The following is a 26,150-nucleotide window of genomic DNA, read 5'->3' as shown; positions in this document are numbered from 1 at the left end:
CAGGCATCAATCAGGTTTCTGATTAGAGATGTTTGACGTATTAAACATCTTTTGCACTTGCAAGTATGAAACTACATTAAAACAGGTGAAGAGTAGCCGTTAACAATGAGAACTAATAAAGATGATTTAATTCAACCACAAGAGAGGCTTGCGGAAAATTTATTTGTGTTTGAGAACTGGCAGTAGACTATAGAAAATATAGATTTTCTGCTTATAAAACATGAAAACATACAGTTGGCCTATATATTCTCTATTATCTGTTAGTACACACGCACACACACACGCACACACGTGAAACTAAGAATATTTAACACTTCAAATACAACAAAATACATCCAAATCTTTATAATGTCAAACAAAAAAAATCAGCTTAACAGTACACATCAAAGGTAGTCTGGATGTTTTTAATACATGGTTAACTGTACACATAAGGAAAAAAAAACAAACACCATAATTAGACATTTTGAAATTATATCCCTTTTCATTAAGAAATGACGTTAATACCAGAATCATTTTTCCATAATGATGCATCATTTATATTAGATCACACAAAGAAATAAAAAATTAATTAAAAAGTTATTAGCATTGGACTGAGTCCAACGCCCCACTGAGTCCACACCGAGGGCTCAGTGGGGCGTTAGTGAACTGGGAGGTACCAAATAAGACAGATTTTTGATCATAATACTTAAAACATAAAAATACTACAATTAATTATTACACAGGTAGAATTACAGAGGCTTAGCAGTCTTGAATAATTCAGGTACAGAACATACACAAAAATCTACCACTTCTTATTTTTTCTTCATAACAAGATGCAACATCAAATTTCAAATCACATTCACAATCTTTGAACATTTTCAGTATGAAAACAGAACAGAAAAAGAGGGACAATTTTCCTGCAATAGTGATCACAGGAAAAAAAATATTTTTTTATATATAAGTATATATATATATGTATATATATATATATATGAAACATATATATTTTAAATTAACAGTCAAATATATGAGCATATATACATAGTTTTACAAGGTAGCAAAGGCAAAAAAGCTATTTGCAACATCCCCCTAAATCCTATCAGATCATTGTAATAAATTATCCGAGACATTTCCATTTGAAAAAAGAAAAAACATCTTAAAACTACAAGTTAAAAGTCTGTCAAAATATTAGAGAACCCATCTTTGTTTCAAAAGTGAAATAAGATATTGCACCTTTTTAAACCAGAGTACAATAAAATGACAATGAAAAACAGCATACAATGCACAACAGGAATTAAATTAGAACTATTGCCACTGGCTGACATTAATCCTTTTTTTTTTTTTTTTAACCTTGTAACAAAAATACATTTCCTGTAACAAAACATCACAGTTTCATTTCACTGAATTATGTAAAAGGAAAAACATTTTAACACACTCTTTTAAACATCTTATGACATATGACAAATGGTATTCAAGACTGCTAAGCACATAATCATGGTTTCATTTTCAACATAACTAGAAAAAATAGATCATATTGCCTTTTGAAATGTTACACAACTCTTGGGTTCATTTTGGCGGTACAATCTGAGTCAAGACAGGAAAATATAGAAAAAAATGAAACAGCTCTCTCAAGTCCAAAAAGGGATCCCAGATACTGTCTATTCAAAATAACAGTGTACATAAGCATTTAGTAACAAATAAATGTTCCTGATTTTAGAAATATTACTTTATCATATAAGTCATTCTACAGCTAGTGTTTCTCACTAAGAAAAAAAGTCTTCAAGGCGTTGCAAATCTAGGACCCTCTGTTAAAAAAGGGTTGTTTTCATCCTCAGTGATTCAAGTCTTTAACCTGGGCGTCTTCTCTAATGATCCTGTGGGACGACAGCAATTTATTAATCACTGATCACAATATTTACACACAGCACAGCTGCTTCCAGCGGTGCCTAACATTAAAACAAAAAAATCTGACATTTGAGTTTAAATGTTTGTCTTGTCAACAAACACCAGAAAAACATCAAAATCAACGATAAACTGACCCTACTAATAAATATTTCCTCTGAATCCAAAGCTTGATATTACCTCCATTGTTGTCTAAAAACAATTAAAAACAAATGAAATGTTTCTTCGTTACAGTAAACAGTAACGCTGTAGTGCAAATGAGTGTTTAAGACAGCAGAACAATGCAGAAAGTGACTAAAATAGAGGAACAAACGTGTATCAATACACCACTAAAATAGTCCAGTGCACAATTTACTCCCGTTTAGGGTTAAAAACAACAACCATTTTCATTACTGATTCATAGATTTGTCAATAAAATGGATTATTTTTTGTTCCATGAACAGTCAAAATTCAAAAGATAATCAAATTTACCATCATATAAGACAAAGGAAAGCAAATCCTCACATTTGAGAAACTGGAACCAGAAAATGTTTGGACTCAAAATGATTAATTTATTAATAGAATAGCTGTAGATTGACTTTCTGTCACTTCTGTTTAAACATTTACTAAAAAACTACAGCGTCCAGCTGTTTTAGGAAATTTCTGAGCCTTTTAGAAAAATGAAAATATATATTTGTGACTCCTTTTTATGAACCATTGAGTCTGGGAAGACAAACTGACACATTGTTGATTTGAGTGTTTTTCTGGGATTTGTTGACAATAAGAAAAAACAGCAGCTTTGTCCTTTAACATCTGTACTGTGAACAAACTGTGAGACTTGTGTTGAGGCGGCTGGTTCTCACCTGAAGGCCCGGGGCTTGTGTCTGCTGTGCGCCCTGGTTGAAGTACGCCATTGGCTGTCTGTAGAAGTCAACCCAGGCGTTGTAGTCAGGATTAGAGGTCTGCTGAGATGCAGGACCAGCTGACTGGCCTGCAGAGGAAGGAAAAAAAAAAAAAAAAAACACCATGCATGGAAAAAATATGAAGACAATTGAGTCACATGTGCAGCTTTGAGGTGTGATGACAGACTTCAAACAGGGCATGAATCTGTTTCTGTTGTGTGTGTGAGTTCTCACCCCAAGCTTTGTTGTATTCAGGAGCAGTGCTCTGGGCCTGGTTCTGCTGACCTGTAAGCAACAGAAGAAACATTTAAAACATCAGAAGACTTTCTTTAATAATTTACAAATTTAAATTTTCTTTTTATTACAAAGCCAGTTTTAATGATCACAGTTTTAGGCTAAAGTTGGGTGTAGAATATGAACAAACAATGTTTAAGCGTACATAAGTAAAAGAAGATTAAATTTGAACCTTTGTGGAGCAGGATAGTAAAAGAAAGTGTGCCTTGAGATTGTCGTTAAAACAAAAATACTCGTTTGTCTCTTGAGTGACACTTGCCTAGCTTTTTATAATACTGCTCCCAGTCCATCTGGCCCGTCTGGGATCCATTGTGACCTGAAACCAGACACAGATAACACCGCCAGAGTTACTGAGAGTGGGGCTTTGCGTTTCCCCCTTTTCGCCTTCTGCTCTCATCTGCAATTCTGTTTCCTAATGATTTCCATCGACATCAAATTTAAAAATCTGTCCATACAGGAAAGAGGTGGTTAGCCGCAGGGAACGTGACCATCTCATCTTGGCCAGCAGAAGACTTTAAATATACTGCAGCAATATGACACTCAGTATTATGGGCGATAAAACAACTTCAGAGTAGGAAACTGTTTACATATTTTTGTTACCTCACTCAGATATCATCCAGCTGGGGAGGGAACAGTTCTCTTGATTGCTTATGTTTTTATACTTAAATCCTGTCAGGTAGCTTAAGCAGTATTTTATCTGGAAAACCGAAACCTAGCTTACATTCTTAGTCCAAATACTTATTTATTTTCTTGGCACTTTTTGCCTTAATTGGACAGTTATTGCCAACAGGAAACAAGGTGAGAAGGAGATGACATGCAACAAAAGGTCCCTTACCGGATTCAAACCAGAGACGGTGCAGAAACGCAGCATGCACAGTAACCGTCTGGCTACCGGGGCGCTGCCTTAAGGTGGATTTATGGGAGGTCGCTCGACACTTCTGATAAGTGTCGGTTGACAGAAATGACGTATTTTTGACAGAAAAGTGTCACTTGACACTTTCCTTTCATTTCAGAATACTGTTATGTCGTGGACACTGTCATATTTTGTCGTCCAATGTGATTGGGTAGTGTTACCAATGTCGCCATGGAGATTGTAGTTTTCACTCAACTTCCTCGTTGATATTTTGGTCTGTAACTTCAGATAACTTGAAACGTCTTTATTTAGTCCCCGTCGGGATGATATAATGTAACTAAACAAGCCGGCTGGAGGGTGGCATCTGGTTACCATGGAGACGAGCATAAGCATGAATTGAAACTGTTGCGTGACACTTTAATTTCTGTTGAGCGACACTTATCAAAAGCATCGGGCGACCACATCATTCATAAATCAGGCTTAAGTGTAATTACTTACTGTGGTCTTGTTGGCCTTGAGGCTGCCATATCTGAAAAGTTGTACCCCATCCTCCTGTCATGAACGTCTGAGGCCCACTTCAAAAAAAAAAATAAACACAAACTGACGTGAGTTTGACTTCATGACAATCTCTTATCAACCACAACTTTGACCAGTGATACATGAAAAATGATATCAAATGGAGGGGAGGAGAAAAATTGAACCTTACTGTTGAGGAGGAGTGGTTGGTCCTTGGTTGTAGGGATTCATACCGAAGTTGCTGTTGCCCCCCATTCCTGGACCCTAGAGCAGAGAAAAGGGAAGAGGAGGCGAGTGAGAGACCACACTTGTGTTTAAAGGAAGCCAACAGGCAAGGTCAGAGGGCATGGCCAGGCGCTGATGCACTCCATTAAGTCCATTTGATGGATTCTTCATGTTTAACCTCTGGTGACATCCTGCCGGCCACCAGGACCACAGCAGCCTGGCTCACCCCAGCAGCTTGCTGCATTGACATGTGCGCTCATGAATATCAGGCCAGACAATAGTGTTTTGGAGAGGAGGGGTGGGAGGGGGGGGGGGGGACGCAGAGCCAGACCACCTACCCCAATTCTCTCATCGATCAGCTGGCGAGCCTTTTCCAACTGCTGAGGGGTGCCTCGGATGGAGAAGATGCGCACGTTGGGGTCGGTGTTGGGCGGCGGGTTTCTCTGTAGCTCCACGTGGGCACGAGACTGCTCTTTGATGTTCTTGATGGTTTCTCCACCTGGAAAAGCATCAAGTTATTCATTTTTTACATTTTTGTATGTAGCTGAGAAGATTTTCCACACACACACACAAGTCCTTAAAGTATTCAGATGAACAGGATCTGAAACCCCCTCCCCCACCCACACCTTTCTGATGTCAGAATTGCGAAGGCTTCCTTCCGTCAATTTCTGCAACTTTCCAAAACCTCTAACTCTAACAATAATGCCCACTTTTTGCAGAGGTGATGCGAGTAGGGTTTGTACGTCTCTCTCAAACTCTTTCACTCTTCACACAATCACTTTTCTTCTAACCACCCTGAACGCCTTCAAAGAGAGACTGTCCATAAATACGTGGCGTTATCCTCATTTGAACAATTACTGCGTCTCTCTCTGGCTTTTCACCCCCCTATAGAGCGTAGCTGATTATAGCTACCACTTTTGTCTTCAGACGTCATACAAACTAGTTCATTTCGAGCATTACCTCACCTTTAGGCCAGACTTCTCATCACCCTGATCATGTTGACTCATTTGACTAAAACGTATGTGATAGTGCTACCTTATGAAGACTGGCATGTGTCTTCACCACTTATCTACCATTCTATGGTAACATCCATGCAAATCGGGAAACAAAAGGAGACATCTCCTGCACGCCACCCCCTCCTCTGCATCAGATGCCAGCTTCCCGACGTGTGGGGAGAGCAATTACACCAGCGGGGAGAAATGAAACATAGCTGGCAAGAGAAAAGGGCCAAAATTGAAGCGTATCCTCCTTCTGGGATATCGTTTGTCTCTTTTACCCTTTTCATTCTTGACTCTGTGTTGTCCTCTGTGATGCGAGGAGGGAGTGAGTGGGGAGGGGGGTGATGTGGGGGGGGGGGGGGGGGGGGGGCATACAACCGCCACCCCCCCCTCCCCACCTCCACAATGCCCATCTGAACGAAAAAGGCTGAGGGTGCTTCCCGGGGGGACACCGGGGCTGTCCCAACATCAATTACACATTTGTTCACTTGTGGCTGACACTCGGATGACCCTGGCTGACCCCAGAATGAAAACGCTCATCAAAAACCTCTCCTCCTCCCGTAGCCTATTCCTTGCTGCCAACAGACTGCACATGGGCTATTAACTCATTGTCAACCAAATGAAACTTCTGCCTTAATGAAGCCATTATGAGCTCTTCTAGTCAGACAGCAGAGAGCAATGAAGACCCTGACTATTCATTTCATGGACTGGGCTGTAGTGAGGACAGATAATACAGGCCTTATTAATGAGACTGGTTTAGTGAGCTGGAGAAAAGGAGGGAATACAAAAGTGCAACTGGTGACGGTATTCAGGGCAAAGCCAAGGGACTGGTTAGCTGCTGGTGTGGAGAGAGAGAGAAAAAAAAAAAAAAAAAAGACCTCTCCGACCTCAAGGGGAAACACCAGAATGTGTAACACGAAATACTGATAGACATCACTCTCAAGCGTTATGTCTGAATGAGGTTTTCCCTGAAGGATAAATTAAATTTTCTGGAAAACTCTCACCATCTATCAGAGTGACTAACAAGGCACGTTCATTATGTGCTCTAGAGCTGTAAGAATTTGTTGATCAAAAGAAAACTAATTGGTAACAATGTTGAAAGTTAATATTTAGTTTTTAAATATCTTAAAGTCCCCTTGGTTCCAGCTACTCAAATGTGTGTTTTTTGCGCTTTTGTGTGTCTTCTGAGATAAGCTTAAAATATTTGGGTTTTGAACGGCTGACCTGACAAAACAAGAAATGTGAAGGCTGTGGGATGTTGTGACAGACATTTTGACTATTTGCTAGCATTCAATAGACCAAATAATCAGCAAATTATCAGCAATCAATGAAAACAATCATTAATTACATCCTTAACATGCTCATATGTGTTCATTCCGTCTTGTACTGATTTTGTTGTACACAGTTGAAGCTATACACTTTTATAGTACTCTGTTTACATGGAACTTACTTCATTTGGCGGCTTAATTTGTTAAACAAAATGTATCTGATCATATTATCTGAAAACAATTCTGCTTAAGTTTGATAAAGGATAACACTGAACTATCGCCCGGGCCTACATCCAACATTGAAGAGATACACACACACACTGAAAATTGACTTATGAGTTAAGCAGGAGATATATTCTGTGAAGTAGTTAAACTTTTGAAATGAAATATATTTGCATATTCACAGACTCTGGAGTTTTTAATGAGGGAGAAGGAGTAGATGCCATTTTAAGGATTTTAACATGCAATTATACTTTTTGTGGAGAGAAAAATCAAATCAGACACACAATATTGTTCCAAACAGAGTATTTTCACTGTATTAATACATGTCTGGTAGGGATCTTTAACATAACATTTTACATTTTTTCAGTCTACAGCCATGCAAACAGCTCTGTGAGGCTGTACTTAAGCACAGCTGTGCTTTGAGCTAAATGCTAATGTCAGTAATGTCAGAGCTAACACGCTCACAATGACAATGCTAATGTGCTGCTGCTATGTAGGTATAAAGTTTACCAGGATCAATATCTTAGTTGAGTGTGTTAAGTGTTAATTAGCACTAAACACACAGCTGAGGTGGATGGGAATGGGATTAGTTTTGCAGGTATTTGGTGATAAACAAATCTCACAGTGGCGCTCGAGGAAAAAAGTCAGGGGATCATCAAAGTCCGTGAGATTCAACCTCTGAGCACCATGAATATCTGTACAAAATTTCAAACCAATCCATCAAATAGCTGTTGAGATATTCAATTTGGACTGAGTGGCGGACCAACCGACCAACACAGCCATGACTAGATCTGTGCCACTTGCTTGGCTAAAAATCCGTCCTCGTCTCAGGAATACTTGGATATTCAAGAGAAACGTGTGTATAATCAAGTTTAGGTAGTGTACTAAAGAGTTGAGTCCATTTTAACTTTCAGGAACATTAGATTTTGAATCATCATGATATAGCGTGAAAGTTCATACATGATCTCGGAAACAGTTTGACAAAGAAATCTTAACATATCTTACAAGCTTTTTCCAGAGCTTTCAACCAAGCAAATTTCAACTGTCAACTGACCAAACTTCATCTGCTGAGGAAGACTAAAAAAAACTAGCGAGTGAACTTTGAGTTTAGATTTTTTTGGGTCAAAAATCACGGGTATAACTGTAGCACGCTTGTTAAGTCTCTGGCACCGAATTCAAGCCTGTAATAAAGTGTGAACAGGTTGGTGGGTGGCTTTATTCATCAAGTGTTGAGAGTGTGTGTGTGTTGGGGGTCAAAATAGAGGGGCAATGGGCTGCATATGGCATCGTAAAGATATTAATCACAGCACCCTTTAAGGGACGGCTGACAGCACCCAGACCCACCGCCATCTCCACCATATTGGCTCACTTCATATGCTAATGCACAGAGAAGGGTACGCAACGCCCAGGTTTATTTGTTTCCCTCGCCCCACTACATGCACAAAAGCCACTTGACATTTCTATTGCCATGTTTTTATCTTAGGTAAAGAGGCCCCCTTCGTCCCCGCCCACCACTGCACTCACACACACACACACCAAGGAGACATGCATGCACACATACTACACACACACACACACACACACACACACACACACACACACACACACACACACACACACACAGCTCCTTCCAATGCAATGGTCAATGACTTTTAAATAGCTGGCAATAGAGTGGGCATGAATAGCCAATAAGCTAATTCCTCCTATTCATTCCCTCGCTGCACTCTATTGGGCTGAAAGACCCTCATTAGATGCCAGGCAGCCTTCCACATGATTGAGGGCTGTTATTATGCACCTTTAACAATTAATGTCACATTACACGCATTATCCCCGTCATTAAGCCCTTAGTGAAGCCAATGAATGCCACTTGTGCTGTATACATGAGGCCTGGAGGGAGAATGGAGGGTGGTCACTCACCCCTCATCAGTTTCAAGCAGGGGCAGAACACCAAACGGCGTTCAGTTATTAAAAAGGGAGATTGCAATCTGTTGAGTTGGATATAGTCTTATTTAAACTGTTCATATTGATGAACTCTGCTCACGTCGAGAAAACCGATTAAAACCAATCATTCACACTACACAGCGACTTTTATATAGACGCTAGAAACAAAACAAAGCTACAAAAGAATTACCAAAAAAAAGTTCACTGAAGTTCTTACAGTATCAACAAGTGTTTAAATAATTAACCACACATGATACAAAACATTTTCCTTACCTTTGCCAATCACCAGGCCGCACTTGTCAGCAGGTACAGCATATGTCACCTCCTGCAGACCTCCGGGCCCTCCCATGTTACAGTCACTTCGCCCTCGACGGCCCATTACTCCCCCAAACCCATCGCGCTCCTGTTGGAAGGGAGCAAAAAAACAAAACAAACAAAAAAAAAAAAACAGTTAAGAGTCTCATAAAGCCACTGGCTCAACACAGACACTTTAGTGGGAATGCAACTAACAATTATTTTATTAATTATTGATCAATCTGTTGATTATTTTTTGGGTTAACTAATTAGTTGTTTGGTCTATAAAAGTTGTCAGAAAATGGTGAAAAGGTGCCATAACCCAAAGATTCAGTTTACCATCATAGGGGACTTAAATAAATAAATAAATAAAATATTCACATTTAAGAAGCTGGAACGAGAGAATTTTAGTATTTTCTTCTTTTAAAAAAAATTACACAAAGTGATTAATCGATTATCAAAATAGTTGGTGATTAATTTTCTGTCAGTTGATTAATCCCAGCTCTACTGGGAAGGTCCAGAAAAAACAAAAATGGTGGGCAGTATTTGCTTCCTAAATTGCTTCCACTTTAGAGTTTCTTATCTGCTGAACACCTAATCTCTGCACTCTGCATCGTTCTTATTTTTAAAGCCTCTGCAAGAAGTTGACATTAGTTTGATTTCTGCAACATTAAACACCATGATGGGTTGTGTTATTTTCCTCATAAATGATCCACATAATTAGTTTTGGCAATATGTATCACTGCTCCGTCTTCCAACTAAAACAAACTAGACAGATGTAAACAGACGGGACAGAAAATAAGCACGTACCTGAGCTGTTTGAACCAGTTCGTTGATGAGGTGGACCGCATGGTGGCAGTGGTCGGGCTGGCCCATCACCTGGGCAACACGGTCAGGACTGACTCCATCATCTGGACGACAAATACAAGGGACACAAAAGTTCTTTAACTGCCCTACGATCACATACATATTTATTGTCAAGTGCTATAAAAAGGAGCAAAAGCTTGGTGATATTTTTAGAACTTTAGTAGCAGGTTTGGATTTCAAAGCTCAAGTTAATAAGTAGGAGAAATTTCCTTTTGGATGCTCAAACTGGAATAAAAATCCCTTTGTCTCACTTTTGCCTGAAGCTCATTCACTTTACATTTTATATCAGCCGTTAAGTACTCGGATTCCCACCAAGACAGACCAGATGAGAAAGTCTGCCTAAATGTATTCTTTGTCAAACCAACTACACACACACACACACACACACACACACACACACACACACACACACACACACACACTCTGACTTTTGTGCACCAATACAGTGTTTCAACATTAACAGGATGACTCCCTGGTGACCCGTCAGTTTCACTACAAACTGAGCTGCAAAATGCTGCCAGTAACTGTAATAAATGCAGTTATTGATTTGAAATTCTTATTAAAATTATGAGTTTTCAATTTTCTACTTTAGTTTAGGGCTTCAACTAATAATTATTTTCAATAATGATAAATCTGCTGATTATTTTCTATTATCTTGAGTCAAAGGTGACTCAAATGTAAAATTTGAAAAAAGCTTTAAATCCTCACATCTGAGAAGCTGAAACCAGTAATTGTTTGGTATTCTTGCTTAAACAATTATTTGATTGTCAAAATAGATTAATTTTCTGTTGATCGCTGCAGCTCTACTTTAGTTGATCGCTAACATTCGGTCTTGTTTTTGCTTCTTACCTTGTTTGAACTGGATCCTGACCCCAGCATCATTCTGAATCTTCTTGATCATCTCTCCGTTCCTGCCGATGATGATGCCGACAGCGAATCTGGGCACAACCACCTGGACAACGAGTGTGAGGAGAGAAATTCAGACAAGATTACAAAAGTTCTTTTATCTTAATAAATACATCAGCATCAACTTGGCTTTCCAGTATTTAAAAAAGGAGAGGTTCTTACATCCAGACTGCTTCCCCCCATTTTGGATCCAAAGTCTGCCCTGCCAGACCTGAAGTCTCCTTGGTCCTTGTCTCGGATGAGCTTCACCACAAGTTCACGGGCTTGCTAAAAAGGAAAACAGAGAAAGGCACAAAAATCTTAAAAAAAGAAAAATAAAATGAAATCGAGCATTACAAAAAGGCCTGGTCAATAAAAACAAAGAGATTTTCAAATGTTTTGAGTGGAACACTGGAGGCATAAAATGTGTAAAATTGAGTGTAAACTGGAAAAATAGCAGCACACACTGAGTTCTTTAAGACCGACCTGCACTTTGTGGGGATCCCCAGTGATTCTCAGGGGCTTGTCTGCTCCGGTGGGCATGGGGTCATCCTGAATCATTATCATCTGCACTCCTGTTCTCTCCTGCAGGGGTACAATCACACAGAAGCAGAAACACACATCCATGAGTTACCTGGGGGCCCAAATGCGTATTCACTCTGAAAAGGTGGAAATTCTGCCACGGCTCAAAAGAGGGTTTTTGTTTTTTGTTTTTTTATTCTGGATGCAATATGGTGACCTGTGCAAAGAGGTGTAGAGCTGCAGGATGTGAAAAGTTATTTCAAGAATCTGAAACGTTTAGCAAATCAAACCATCATGAAAATAATTGTAAGGAACATTTCTGCCATTTGATTTAGAATAAATACTAGTCATAAACTGATGTAGAGGATTTTGATCATGCAAACATAATTATTAGTCAGTGAATATTAAATTATGCTCTTTAGACAGTCGGTGCACTAAACAGCAACGTTCTAAGAAGAAATTGAATAATTTCATTTGGACAAGTGATATAACACACTGGAAGGTACTATGAGATGCAGGAAGGGGCCCTATACACGATACAGGATCTCTTATATTCTTATTCATAGACTAGAAAACAATCAGGACAATACACACATGCCATATGTTAATTGAAATAGTTACTGGTTGCTTTAATAATCCCTCCTCTCTGTCCTGGCCATGAAGTGAAACCTCTGTGGAGCGACTAAACTTTAAGAAAACTAAATCCATAGTCATTCTGTATAAAAATGCATTATTAAGTTCAGCTAAAGCTAGTATGAGGCTTCAGCAGGTTAAAGTCTTTTTAGTGCAAAATTCCTCTATTTGTTTCCCTGGATAGTGTTTCACTGAAGAGCCACAGCAAAGGGATGTGTGTGGGTTTGGTGCTTGGATACAGCACCAACAATAAACACACTCAACTGCCAGCAAGAAGATACCTGCTCCAGCACTGCTGAAGACTCATATTAGCTTCAGATGATGCATTTTACAACTGTTATACTAATTATTTTTTTGCACTGTGGAGATAGTGTCATTGTAGAGATTGGTCAAAGGGACTGCTACACAAAATATTAGATTGTCAATTCAACTTAACCACCTTTGCTGGAGGTGCAGACTAAATGAACATTTAAAAAACAGATAACCCAGTGCTAGAGACTTAGTGGTCTAAAATGCAAACCATACACAGTAAGTACAATGTCTCGGTTCCAGTTTCAGCCAGGGACCATGTTTCCGGTTTGTATCTGTACTGTAAACTTTCTTATAAGGCAAAATGTGAAATTTGAAAGAAATTTCTACAGTGTAAGAAATTTACTTCCTAGTCCACATTTTACCACATGCACATCAATACATATGGCCACAATTTTCTTCATATATTTTGTGGTTTAAGGTATTGAGTAAAATTAAAATTCTGCTGTGGTGGAAAAGGAAAACTACAACTTTATGTTCATTCATTTTCCTAGCTCAGGCCATCGGTGCTTTTTGTTATGAAACTTTGTTATCACCAAAGTAACAAAAATAACTGTTCAGGCAATTATTACAATTAGGTTGTAAACAAGATAGAAATGTTGCTAGAGTAGCTACCACTTTGTTTGGAAGTAAAAATAAAGTGAGTGCACCCATTTTAATGCTAATTATGCTTTATTACAAAAAGGAAAAACATGAGTGTGCACAACTACTGCAAGTATTGTGGAAAAAAGTTGTAGTTGTTGTGGTGGATTTTTAGGAAGGACAGTCTGGATTGTAATTCTACCGCTCCTTTGTTTTCTACTAACCTGGGAGTTTATTTACAACCTGTATGATCATCTGACCTCTCATGCTTTTTTTTTTTTTTTTTTTTTTTTTTTTAGAGCCACAAACACAAACGTTGCCGCGTTCTCGAATCTCAGCAATTACTTTGGTGAGTACAATATTATTATTACCGACAGAACTGACGGTCGTGTTATGAAGCTCACCTTTGTGAATAAAGAAGCGTGTATGTAGTTCAAAAGGATGGTTTCAGTATAATGACTAACTGGGTTAACTGGATGTGATTAAACCCGTTCCTCAGCAGTCTGCATGTCCAACAAGGTTGTCAAAGGGGAAATATTGGTGAAAGTGCTGCCTGCTACCACACCTGCAGTTGTTTGATGGTTTCTCCTCCCTTGCCGATGACCAGGCCGACTTTGTTGGCGGGGATGAGGATCTGTTGGATGGCGCCGTTGCCATCCATCTCGCAGTGGAAGCCTGGACCATATCGACACTGCTCCACAATCTCACTCAACAGCCTCTTGGCCTGCCTGGTGGAGGTGGAGCGAGACCAAGACGAGACATTTATCACCACAGTTACAGATCCCAAAACAAAAACACTTTGCTGTGTCACATTATTCTTTGTCAAATGTGAAAGGGGTGTTCAGGTGATTCAGTGACTGATTAAGAGACGACGTGAAAAGAGATCGGAGTTCGTGCCCTCTGTGTCACAACAATAGGGCACACTTTCCTAATGCTCTGACAGATTTACTGAAAACTGGACAAAGTTGAGAGCTGAGACTTACTCAATGTTCTCTGGGCTCCCAGTCAGCGTGCAGGGCCTGTCCAACATGCCTCCACTGTCTGTAACAACAACAGACAATTAGAGATACTGAACTTGCCAAATGTATCCGACAAACTTCACTGCAGGAAAAATGCTGTTAAGATGGCAACATTTTATTTTATGAAGGGTAATGTTTAATAGTTTAAATTCAAAATGTTATGTTTTTTCTAGATTTGTTTCTTTCCATAAGACATTGATTATTTTAAAAGACCATTTTCAACACACAAACTACAAGGAACCTGCAGCCGTTACCAGACTTGTGCAACTTCCAAATAAATATCACAGTTACCAGACTGGTAACAAAGCGTTGTCTCTTATCTACAACACTGTACAGTTGAGAATGCAAGCACTCTGCCAAAGGCTACACCTACTAGGTGCAGTAGCAGGCCAAACCCTTTTCACTTTGTTTTTTTTTCTATGCTCTAATAATTTGTTTGTCAGGAAATGCATGTGTGTAAATATTTGTAAAGTACACTTGGGAGCTGGTGGTTCTGCAGGCTGAAGTATGTGCTTGTGTGCGTCGTGTGGCTGGCAATTTTCTATATTTTTCATATTGTCAACAAATCTGATCCTACTTACACATGTTACGTGTATCCAAAGCCTGATATTATTATCAAAAATCAAGAGATGAAGCAATGTGCAAAATGTGTAGTTGGCTCCTTATGTTTTTTAATCCCCTAATAAAACAGTGTCTATCCTTGTATCCTGGTGTGCGCTGATATACTTTTTTGATTTTCTGTTATTTGCCTTGGGCACCCAGGAGAGACGCATTGCCGTGCACAGAGTATCTTCATTTTTTTTTGCTAATATTATTGTATTCCTCTGTGCCGTAGACCTGATGTCACTGCGCATGCACAGGAATGCGGTTCAGTTTAGAGAGCTTCGCTAGCTTGTTGTGATATATATCATAACCTCTTGACTTTGTACTACACTGTAAATTTGTCAAAGAATTTTAATACAAAGTCAAGAGGTTGTGATATGTAGCACAACAAGCAAGCAAAGCTCTTGTCAACTGAACCACATTCCCACACGTTCTCGCACTTTGTGATCGCAAAAGTCACAATTTCCTGGAGGGACTGTATAACATACGCGTAGTTGACCCAAACCTGAGATTTGGTGAGCCAAATTACTCTGTAAGAATTCACTGATATTACTTTTGAGAGGGGAAAGTTATTAAAGTCATTAGTCATGAAACTTCTGGAAATCATTATGACCAATGGTAACCATTTCTAGAGTTACTGCATATGAGGATGAATATGGGCCATATTTAAACACCTTAGATTCTACTGCAGCTGCATTTTCAGTTTATGGTTCATGGCTGTAAAAGGTTTCAGGTCTCAAAAAAGTTTTGCATATATCCAAAAATCAAGCGAGCAAGAGGTGCGCTAAGATAATGTGTTTAACTTACCTGAAGCAATTTGGATCTTACAACCTGATTCCAGCTGAATTCTTGAAATCTGCTCTCCTCCTTTTCCAATGACTATGTCAGGGGAGGAGAGAAAAGGCCAGTTTTAAACCTTTTTGAATTTAGATGGAGCCCCCATGCAGTGACCCAAAAACTGAGTAGAACGTCAATACTGATGATTACATGTCAAACATTAGTACTGACTATAATGAACTCAAGGGCTACTTACTGAATCCCACCATTTTATCAGGCACTTTGAAGTCTTCTGTCGTAAGAGCCCTGTGAGAGATTATAAGATGATCAATAACTCTGGCTGACCAGAAAAAAATAATATCAAGAGCCATCTAAAACTAGAGCACTCCTCCTCTAAACAAACATGTATATAAAGACAATAAAGCTAAAACAGGTACTTTACGGGAAATTATTTTGCAACTATTTTAATAATTGATCAAGTGATTTTTAAAAGGCAAAAACGCCAAAAATTTGATGGTTCCAGCTTCTTTTTCACTGTTTTCCTTGATAGTTAATTCAATATATTTGGGTTTGGGACAGTTGGTCGGACAATTTGAAAATGTCTTGTGCACTATAAACAACATTGATTAAGAAAATAATCAGCAAATGAAAAATAAATTGTTAATTGTGGCCATAATTGAAGAAAAGAAGCAAAAACTCAACCCAAATTCACCACTAGTGAGTGTGTGATTATATCTGATTCCTATTTTGGTAACATAGAGAAAGAAAATAAGGCCGTAATCTTACAAGTACTTAACTGAGGCACAGAATAAAAACTAGGGATACATCCAACTGTGCATTAAAATGACCAGAATCAGAAATAATTTGAGGATGCTCTGCTCACCTTTGATGTACCATTGCACCAAGGTGGTTCCCTACTGAGAGAAGTGAGAGGAAAGCAAACCAATTAAAAAACACAAGAAATAATCTGCGATCATGCTTAAAAATAAATTGCTTTTAAAAAAAAATCTGCTCATGTGATAGCCAGAAAGAATGAGTGAGGGCCAGAGGGGACGGGAGCAGATGGATATGGTCTTGCCAGTCCTTCGTGTTTGTGTCTGACCCCCTCTCAGCGGGGGGCTTTCACCGGCATGGAAATCAGTCCTGCGAGTGTATGAGTGAGTGTTTCAATCAGAGCTTCTCAGAATGAAAGAGGCAGCAGCCGGGTCAGTGGCTGCTGGTCCAGAATTGAATTTTGACAGGTAGCACCGAGCAAGGGTCCTGCAGGGTCACTGGAGGATGTGCTGCCATGGACGTAAACACCTGAGTTGATATCTAGCAGGTTCAATCAATTTTATGGTTGTTTGCACTTCTTGTGGCAATGCACTGGGGTTAACGCTCGAGAATGGAACAGCTATGAATATAAAAAAGGAGGAGCACTGAATTCACACAAGGACGAGACTAAAATGTGAAAGCCTTGAGCGTACTTGTACATTTGATAATTAAACGCTGAGAGCCTACTAAAACTGTTATCTTGCTCATGATGTACAACCTTGAGTGAGGAAAACTGAGGACAAATTGTTGCAAACAATAACAGTGCGTCAAACCAACCTGAACCAGAATTGCATATAATTTATCTATCCATGCATTCAGGGCTGAACTATCATACAAACAACTGTGACAAGAGGACGACGGGATAAATGACTAGTGTTTCCACTTCATGGATATGAAATGGATCAAACCTTTGTTTTGTGTGCGATGCACAGCGAGAGAGGATGACACTTTTTCACTACACTGCAGTGTCAGATACTTAATACTCCACACAAAAACGAAAACACAAAACCATGATTCTCACGTCACAGATGACAGTGTTTCCTCGACCATCCTCTACCATTTCCTTTCACCTCCATCTGTGGTGCTTGCATTAGTTTCGCAACAACTACACAGACTCATAAATAATGAAAATCCAATTATGAGATTTTTCATCAGTTCATCAAGTGAAGAAATTGAGCCGCTGTCATCACTACTGATGAGGAGGAGTTTCACAGGGAGGAAAGGTAAATGTTTAAAAAGCTTCTTTTTCAGGTTTATTATCCCCGTAGTCTAAAGGTAATGTTGAGCTTAAAGAAAAAGGTACCTTGATGAGTTCTTGACCACTGGTAGCGGTATAAAGTGATGCTTTTAGTGGGACTTTTTTAGCTTTTTCATCATTGTAGACAGAAAAACTCAGACTCGTCTTGTCAAAATGGAGAATGGTAATGGAAACAGAGGACAGTGCGACTCTCTGCAAGTCGACTAAACTACTTTTGAACCAGACGCTAGTACAGCCTCCTCTACTGCCGTCCAATGTGACTGACTCTTCCACTGACATCGCTGTCAGCAGTCAGGCAGGAGAGTTTTCACTCTCGCGACAATGACCTGGACGCACACTTAATTTTATTTACTGTGTGGAAATCTGATGTTTTCACATCACAGATGACTAAAGTTACAGTTAAAATGTGAGACTTGACACATAAGCTGATACATAGATCAACTGGTGGACTGCTGGCAGGTTAACAAGAATGTAAACAATCCAGGTTTCAAAATGTTTGTAAATGCCAGAAATGCATTCAACGTATCCGTTAAGCCTCAAGGACGCACGCAATGCGTTTTGGTAACTTTGTTTAAACGACAAGTCATCTTTAATCCAAACTGGATTCATACTTTGAGGGATGAGAATGATAATATATGTTGTACTCAGTAATTAATTGTCATAATTTTTTGTATTAGACCTGCTTTATGTAAGCGTCATAAATAGAAAGAAAAAGATACATAATCTGAAAATATACCTGGTATATACCGGTGGAAGTGGCATTTCAGCCAGAGATGAAGAATATATTATACAAGAAGAGAGAGAGGATGATGACAACACAAACTAGCAGATCAATTGATGAATTCATTTGTGTGCGCGTGTCTTAGCTTTATTTTCTAATTTAAAAACATCAACATCACTCATTTTACATCAATCGGAACTTGTAGAAGTTTAGACATGTATTAAAACAAACAAACAAAAAAAAACTTAAATAAAACATTAGTTGTAAGTTGTGGAACTTCTTCAGAAGCTCTTAGTCTCCTGCGAGTGGGTAGGAATCACTCATTAATCTACGAGCCTTTCAAAGTGCATCTTCAGTTATGATGCTTTTAGGGAAACACCTCTTAAGCTTAAGGAGGGGTGTAAGATGAGTTTTACGATCATCTTGAGCCTCGAGATGCTTTTGGGAAACGAGGCTCAGAGCTTTGTAGGCAGATTCACTTGTCTCAGCCAGAAAAATGTGATTTTCCACAAAAAAAAATTGACGATTGTCACAGCTGTCTGTATTTTCATCAGATTCTGTGTAAACTGAAAAATGACGAGACCGATTCCTCACTCACTGCTGACTGGTTAGAGCAAAATAACAACCCCCTCCCTATCAGAACACGCGACATGTCAGACTGAATAATGAAGTGACACAAAATGGCATTTCAGTCAGACTGTCAGGCTAAACTTTGTAGGGTGGTTGGAGCAAAACCTGACATAAAAGGTACACAGACACGCTCACATTGAAGAGGCAGACAGCCACTTAGAGCATCTCCTTTCTACAGTGACAGCGATAAACATTTAGAGCTGTTATGAAGCAGGATGATGTTTTAATGAAAATGTCTACATTCATGTAATGCAGGATCAACGCTTGTATCAGACAAAAGTGCTTGTGAATGTTAATATAATATTCACTCTGTGCGGACATGCACAAGCGTTATGTATGTGTGTCTACTGGAGACTTACCTCCATTGTCTAGTGAACGTTTTTGGCCTCCAAAGCCGTACAGGGAGGGGTCTAAGACTGGAGAGGAATTGTTCATGTTGGGCATCTGGTCTCCTCCCATCTTGGCTGCCATCTGGAGACACATCACAGTACAACAGATGGTAAAAAGTTGAAAAGTGGATTTGTGAGATATTCTTTTTGAAAATATACCTTCCCAAGAATTTATCTTGCGTAACCTTTCATGATAAGTGACACATCCCCTTTTCTTTTTGCCAACTAAAGCATTAAGTTTTCTGTGGAGTCGGGCCTTAACAGAGACATGAAGTAGTTTGCTACAGTTCTTGCATAGACTGTCATTTATGTGCTAGTACAGAGACAAATCATCGCAGCACACAGCAATATCTCAACAGACTGGATTTGTGATGAAGGTATGACGGCTGCCTTAAGCAGTGTAGGCTGTTGATCCTGTTTGTAGAAGAAGTAGGAGGGCATGTAACTGTAGGTGTGCAAAGGTAGACAGAAGGAGAAAGATAAGGGGGAGCCAAATCACATATTACCATCACAATTTCAAAATGTCACAATGTTCTGCTGAGCACAGATTTAATGGCCTAATTGAATGGTTTTTATCTACATAGTTAAACCATAAAATAACTCAATATGAGCCCGGTATCATTTGACATGTTTTCATATACTAATATACGACACCTGAGTTTTTGTACCAACACTATCTTTTAATATACTTGAGAAATACAAACATGTTTTTAACAAAAGAGGCCAAAGTTCTCAAATTCTAGACGTGGTCTAAACACAAGCAGGAACAGAAACAGGAACCTTGATTAAATAAAACAGTCTACACTTAAATTTAAATCAGGAACTATCCGATGAAAGAACAAGTAAACAAGAATACAAATGTGATTACACATTAATTTGTCAGATTTTGCTGATTATCAGTTTTTAAAAACAGACGCATCTCAGTTTGTACCAAACATGTATTGAGGCTCGACACAAGGACTGCAACTAACGATTATTTTCATTATCAATTAATCTGCTGATTATTTTCTCGATTAATTGTTGGGTCAAAAATGTCTTTTTCCTCTCCCAATTTGTGTTGTTTGATCTATAAAGTGTCAGTAAATAGCAAAACCTGTGGATCACGGTTTCCCAAAGCCCAAGAATGACGTCCTCAAATGTCTTTTGTCCTGAGCAACAATCCACAACCCAAAGATATTCAATTTACTATCATAGTTACATTTAAGAAGCTGGAGCCAGAGAATTTTAGTATTTTCTTAAAAAATGAGTCCAAATGATAGTTGGCGATTAATTTTTTTGTCCATCGACTAATCGATTATTCAACTAATCATTGCAGCTCTATTGGACACCCATCCCTGGTCATTTTATGTAAGAACAAAGTACTATTAAAAGTTTAGCAAAGGCTTACAGAACAAAGTCAGACTCCTTCAGGGAACGGTCACTGGTTTGTACATTTCTGGCATCATCTGACGCGCATTTCTGTATGTTTCTCTTACAGCGATGGAAACTGTCCAACCCCCGCATACAGCTAAAACAAGAACGCACTTACTTGCATTACAGCTTAGCTAAAAACCAATCTGTCTATTTTCGAAATCAGTCACTTGTCGATCTAAAGTGTTCTGCAGTGATGGACATTTAAATCTTCAATTACACTGCATGAGAGCGCCAACTGAATTTTCCACTCCCTGTTAATCTGCCACCTCTCCTTCCACACAAAAGTATAGCATTTCAGAAAATTGCACTAAATTGACATCTGTGCCTGACTGGAATTTTTTTTTTTTTTTTTTTTTTTCACAATATAAAAATATAGTGACTGCAATTAGAGTCTTCCATCACCTTCAGGGATGATTATCTACTTCAGAGCCCACCAGTGGAAGTGAGAGGGGTGCAATGGAAATAACGGAGGTAGAAAAGGAAGCAGGTGTAGAGTCGCTGCAGCTACGTGTGTCGGGGAAACATAAAAAAGCATTGTAGATGAAGTCAACACTCAAGAAAATGCTCTCCTAGTTTTGTTTCACTACAGCTGCACAGATACATGAGAAGTATCATATCAAATGCCTGCCTATTTTATCAGCTGTCTCTACAACAGTATGGGTGTCGCTATATTTTGACAGTATTTCTGTTGACATGCTGAGTTTCAGTACCCTATATTTGTTCACAAAATAAGTTCTCGTTTTATTTTTTTTTTTAAGTCAGAGGCTGCCGTTGATCATAGTTTTACTGCATCTTGACTTAATTTACGCTTATTTACTTCTTTTTAAAATCATAAACGCTATTATTATCTGTGCAGTATGTGCATGCTTTACCACAGATGCAGCTCGGTGTGAAGGAGCACTAGGGATTTTCTATATTTCTCTTATTGTCAACAAATCTCATGTGCAGACTGTGCCGAACCAACAATGAATTTATCTACTTGGGAGGTCGACAGCACAGAAAAATAAGATATTAGGCTTTGGATATATATACACACACACACACACACAAAACACTTGTACGTAGGATGAGATTTGTTGACAGTAAGAAAAGTATAGAGAATCGTTAGCCTTATCCTTTAAAAACATCACTTTTCTCTCTGTTTAAGGCCACAATCCGCATTGAAACGGTGGTTTCACACCCCAAAACTGAGCTTTTCCAAAACAGTCTCCACAGTGGATAAATCTTAAAAAACGCTGGCTCTGTGTTTCTGTGTATGGGGAAACCAGAGCTTTTACAAAATGATGATGCAAAGCCTGCTCAGTAAGCGTTGGGAACTGTGGGACTGTAAAATTAAAGAGAAGTTGCTGATTTTATGAGAAACACAGCAGCTTGGGAATGACTGCTGGTTTCCATCTATTATGTGACTGTTTCACTATTTCATACTTGTTTCATTGTCTTTTTGTTGTTGTTTGCAAACTGAAAAGAGGTCAAAAGATATTCAAAAAAGAAGTGTTCAGGTGTTTCACCGAGGGAGATCTTTAAAAAAACAACTGTGGAGACAATTAGACAGTTTAGTGTAGTGCAATTAATTATGGTTGTTGTGGGTCACTAATACTAAACAGAAATTTGTTTTTTTAAACGATACTGAGTGTAAATATAAATCAAGTCTCCACACAAACTTAGTGGATCAAAGCACCTAACAAAAATATGAAACCCAAATTTACTCTGTCAGATGCTGATTTATCTGAACGTACCACACATACTCAAACATGCACGTGCATGCACCCAGTTATACAGTATATGCTACAGAGGCGGCAGCAGCAGTGGGTCTGCTGGAGTTTTCTGTCTTGCAGCCTGGTGGTTTTTATGGCAAACTGTCTGGTACAAACTGTCCATCCTACAGTAGAAACCCCTCGATGTTTACTGAGGCCTCTGGGTAAACACCACCGTGGACTGGACTGGTCTCCAAGACAGACTCACTTATTGAATGCTACCGTTGCTGGGCTAATATGTTAAGAAATATACCTTGGATAGTAACTGCAGTCAGTCAGGTTTCATACTTTTAAGTCTTCAGTATGGACTAAAATATCTGATTTGTCTAAAGACAGAAATTAAATCATGTGATGTGGTCACATGACAACAAAGGTATGTAAAGTTTATATTTAGAGCCAGAACATGTTGTCCATTGGGCGCTATGAAATGACTTATTTTGTCAGTGATCTACACCATTCATGATTCTAACTTTACACATTTCATCACTTATACTCAGAGGTTTTTGTATTTTATAGGAAATGTTTTCTATTTTTACTAGTTCACTGATTATGATGTTAATGTTAATGGTTCTGTTGAAGTTTTAGGTTATAGATGGGTACATTTAGTGCTTCTGTGAGATTCAATCTGAAAACGGTGACAAATCAGAAGCAGCAAGAGGCGGGTTGGAATAATTATCCAATGGGAGGCCGACTGCAGAGGTCAACATCTGGTGAATTAGACTAGTGAGTTAATGGACTTTAACATGACTGTGCTTTAATTTTGTTTGCGCTGATATTTGTTTAATGAAAAAAAAAAAAAAAAAAAGCAGAGCAGTTAACATGAAATGAGTTGCTACACAATATCAGCTCTCGCAGCTTAAAGATTTAAATGTCAGTCAGCGGCTGCTCCCCGAGCTCGGAGAAGCAGGTGACTGCTATAACTGCATCTGTGGAAACTAACACCACACACACACACACGCACACACGCGCACACACACACAAGTGTAAAGAAGCTTTAGAACAAGGCCTCCACTTCCCATCTCTCAGACTAATGCCACAACGAAGTCATATGATTACACGCAAAACAATAGTAAGACTTCTCTTTTCTGTAAGGTGGCACATACATGTGAACTCATTGAACGCCCACATAAGCCATAAACTAAATGTGGCAGATATGATTTGCCTTTTATAAGCATAAGTGATCAGGGCACAAGATTAGCAGCAGCCACCAGCCAAACGCTGGTAAAATATACTCTGATAGATTTGCTTCACTCACCAACCAAAAGACAGGATGTTAATCTACTGAGTGGCTGGTAGAACTTGAACATTCACTCGCCTTTTGGCCGGTGGACAAAAAGTTAATTTTGCACCCTGCGTTATGTGATTCATTCTGATGTTTATCTCTGGCTATTGAGGTCAGTGTCTACAGCCTTCTGCAATTCATAACCAAGACTATCCTACTTGCAGTTATTGTTAAGAGGCTGATGTGAAATTTTCCTCCTCGGGTGGCAGCTTTTTGTTTTGGCGAATCTGATATGTTGTGAACAAGGTGTGAGCACACAGACGAGAAAGTAGAGGAGGAGAGGAGGATTAATGGGGGGCTTTGAAGGTATCATGACACACATTGATGGCACATGTACTTGCCATGTCATGTGTTTATGTGGGTGTATTCAAAATTAGACAAAATGTACCTGTACAAGAAACGTTTAGAGCTGCAACGATTAGTCAATTAGTTGACAACGATTAAATTAATCTTTAACTATTTTGATAATCGATTAATCATTTAGAGTCTTTTTTTTTTTTAAAGAAAAGTATGATTCTGACTCAAATGTGAATATTTTCTGGTTTCTTTAGTCGTCTATGACAATAAACTGAATATCTTTAGGTTGTGGATTGTTGCTCGGGACAAAATGAGACATTTAAGGACGTCGTTCTTGGGCTTTGGGAAACAGTGATCAACATGTTTCACTATTTTTCAGCATTTTATAGAACAAACAACAAATAGATTTGTCGATAATGAAAATAATCATTAGTTACAGCCCTAGAAATGGTTTAGACTTATGATAAATGTGCATTATACACCAACTTCTTTTTAAAACTCATACAACTTCTGATTAAAAACATACACATGTACACTATGTACTTACACCTGGGTTATAATCTACACAGCGGAGGCTAAACTAGTAGCTTTATGACTCTTCTGTTCAACTTCACATTAACTTTATTTTGTGGATTTATAGCTGGTTCATAAAATAAGTGTTTAACCAGGAAAAAACAAGGAGTGCCAACATCTTACAGCTCCCTCTACAGAGCCACATAGATGTTTAAGCTAACTTTTGCCAGGTATAGTTTTATTGCTGAAATCTTAAAAAAAGAGAGTTTTAGACCTATAATAATGTCCATTAAAGACTGTAACTCCTTTTTTAAAAATCATAAAACTTATGATTAATAAGGTGCGTGTGTACACTATGTACTCATGCCTGGGCTATAATCTACACAGGGGAGGCTAAAGTAGTAGCTGTATGACTAAAGTCCAAGTTACACACTACTACCTGCAGTTATTTAGGGCACTAATCTTCTATTAATGGTCGCCTACTTACATACAAAGAACTATAGGTTAAAGAGGTGAGCAGTGAAATGTAGGTTGTATTAAAATTATATATTTTAAAAGGTATTTTCCAGGCTGCAATGGAAAAATCCAAGTGTGCTCAACAGGAGGAGTGGAGGGGGCTTATTTGCACAGATGACGTTACATTACATGGCCTAAACTCCTCCAACGCTGCCTGGTAGGACAGATAGTACCACACATGCTAGCAGCAAGCTAACACTAGCTACACTAGCTTGTATTAATATTCAGAGCAAGACAAGCTTCACGGTTTTATATACACACAAGCTTCTTGTTGGGTTGTAGAGGGGAAATAAGAGGGATTTAAACATCAATGCTGCAAGTGGTCACTGAACACGCGTCTCTTTAACTGGAGCAACAACTAGCTTTTGTTTAAAGCTAACTTCAAAACTAGCAAGCTAACTTTTTCTGACAGCGTGGTTGTTCGGTGTCTAAAACTGACATGTTGGGTTTAGAAACGTCGTGAGTCAAGCTGCAAGCTATCAAACTTGTGTTAGTAAGTTAGCAAGCTAAGCTAACTGCAACTTCTGTGTACTTGACAACAGGTTGCAGTGTGTCGAGTTAACTTACTAAAGTTGTACAAACTTGGACATTTATAAGAGGCCTTCGTGTCGTGCGTCAGGCGCGGCTTGTCCGGTCGGTTTGGACAGTTTTGACACTGATAGTTAAAGCGTCTTCTGTCGCCTTTAAACTCTAATCTGTCCGCTCAGCTCGGTTATTTAGCTTGCTAGCTGCATGAGGACTGTTTTGTAGTAAGGGGCTCCGACCCAAAGTCCTGCGCCGCTCCGCATGCAAACACGTTTTTAGGTGGCCCGAAAGCGTCGCGCTCGTCTTCGCCGGAGAGCAGTTTTACCTGTCGGACCCGGCGTATCGTGTCTGCGAAGTCATCTTTCGTTCCGGGCTGAGCCACCGAGGCCTGTCCCTGAACCAGCTCCGCCATCATCATCATCCGCCTCGGCAGCTGAGAGCCACACTTAAAAAAAAAAAAAAAAAAAAA

At 39.0% G+C, this 26,150-nt stretch overlaps 1 protein-coding gene across 2 annotated transcripts; it reads right to left on the bottom strand.

Annotated features, from left to right (window-relative positions):
• Positions 1 to 388: 388 nt before the first annotated feature.
• Positions 389 to 26,150, bottom strand: fubp3 (far upstream element (FUSE) binding protein 3). Of its 2 annotated transcripts, none has more exons than XM_044333553.1 (19): positions 26,007 to 26,150; positions 19,352 to 19,463; positions 16,454 to 16,487; positions 15,827 to 15,876; positions 15,601 to 15,672; positions 14,155 to 14,212; positions 13,737 to 13,899; positions 11,612 to 11,710; positions 11,309 to 11,413; positions 11,090 to 11,192; positions 10,184 to 10,284; positions 9,353 to 9,482; positions 4,989 to 5,149; positions 4,616 to 4,689; positions 4,408 to 4,484; positions 3,316 to 3,372; positions 2,997 to 3,047; positions 2,724 to 2,851; positions 389 to 1,853 (listed from the first exon to the last, which is right to left on the bottom strand). In XM_044333553.1, exons 1-19 carry the CDS (start codon positions 26,100 to 26,102, stop codon positions 1,845 to 1,847), a joined length of 1,680 nt encoding a protein of 559 aa, XP_044189488.1. In that variant the 5' UTR covers positions 26,103 to 26,150; the 3' UTR covers positions 389 to 1,844. The 2 variants fall into 2 exon arrangements, with proteins under 2 accessions (XP_044189488.1, XP_044189489.1); XM_044333554.1 differs by having other exon boundaries at positions 16,454 to 16,484.

The sequence above is a fragment of the Thunnus albacares genome, chromosome 18 (genome assembly GCF_914725855.1).
Source record: "Thunnus albacares chromosome 18, fThuAlb1.1, whole genome shotgun sequence".
NCBI lineage: Eukaryota > Metazoa > Chordata > Actinopteri > Scombriformes > Scombridae > Thunnus > Thunnus albacares.
The sequence above is the reverse complement of the archived record's forward strand: the minus strand, read 5'-3'. Positions and strand labels throughout refer to the sequence as shown.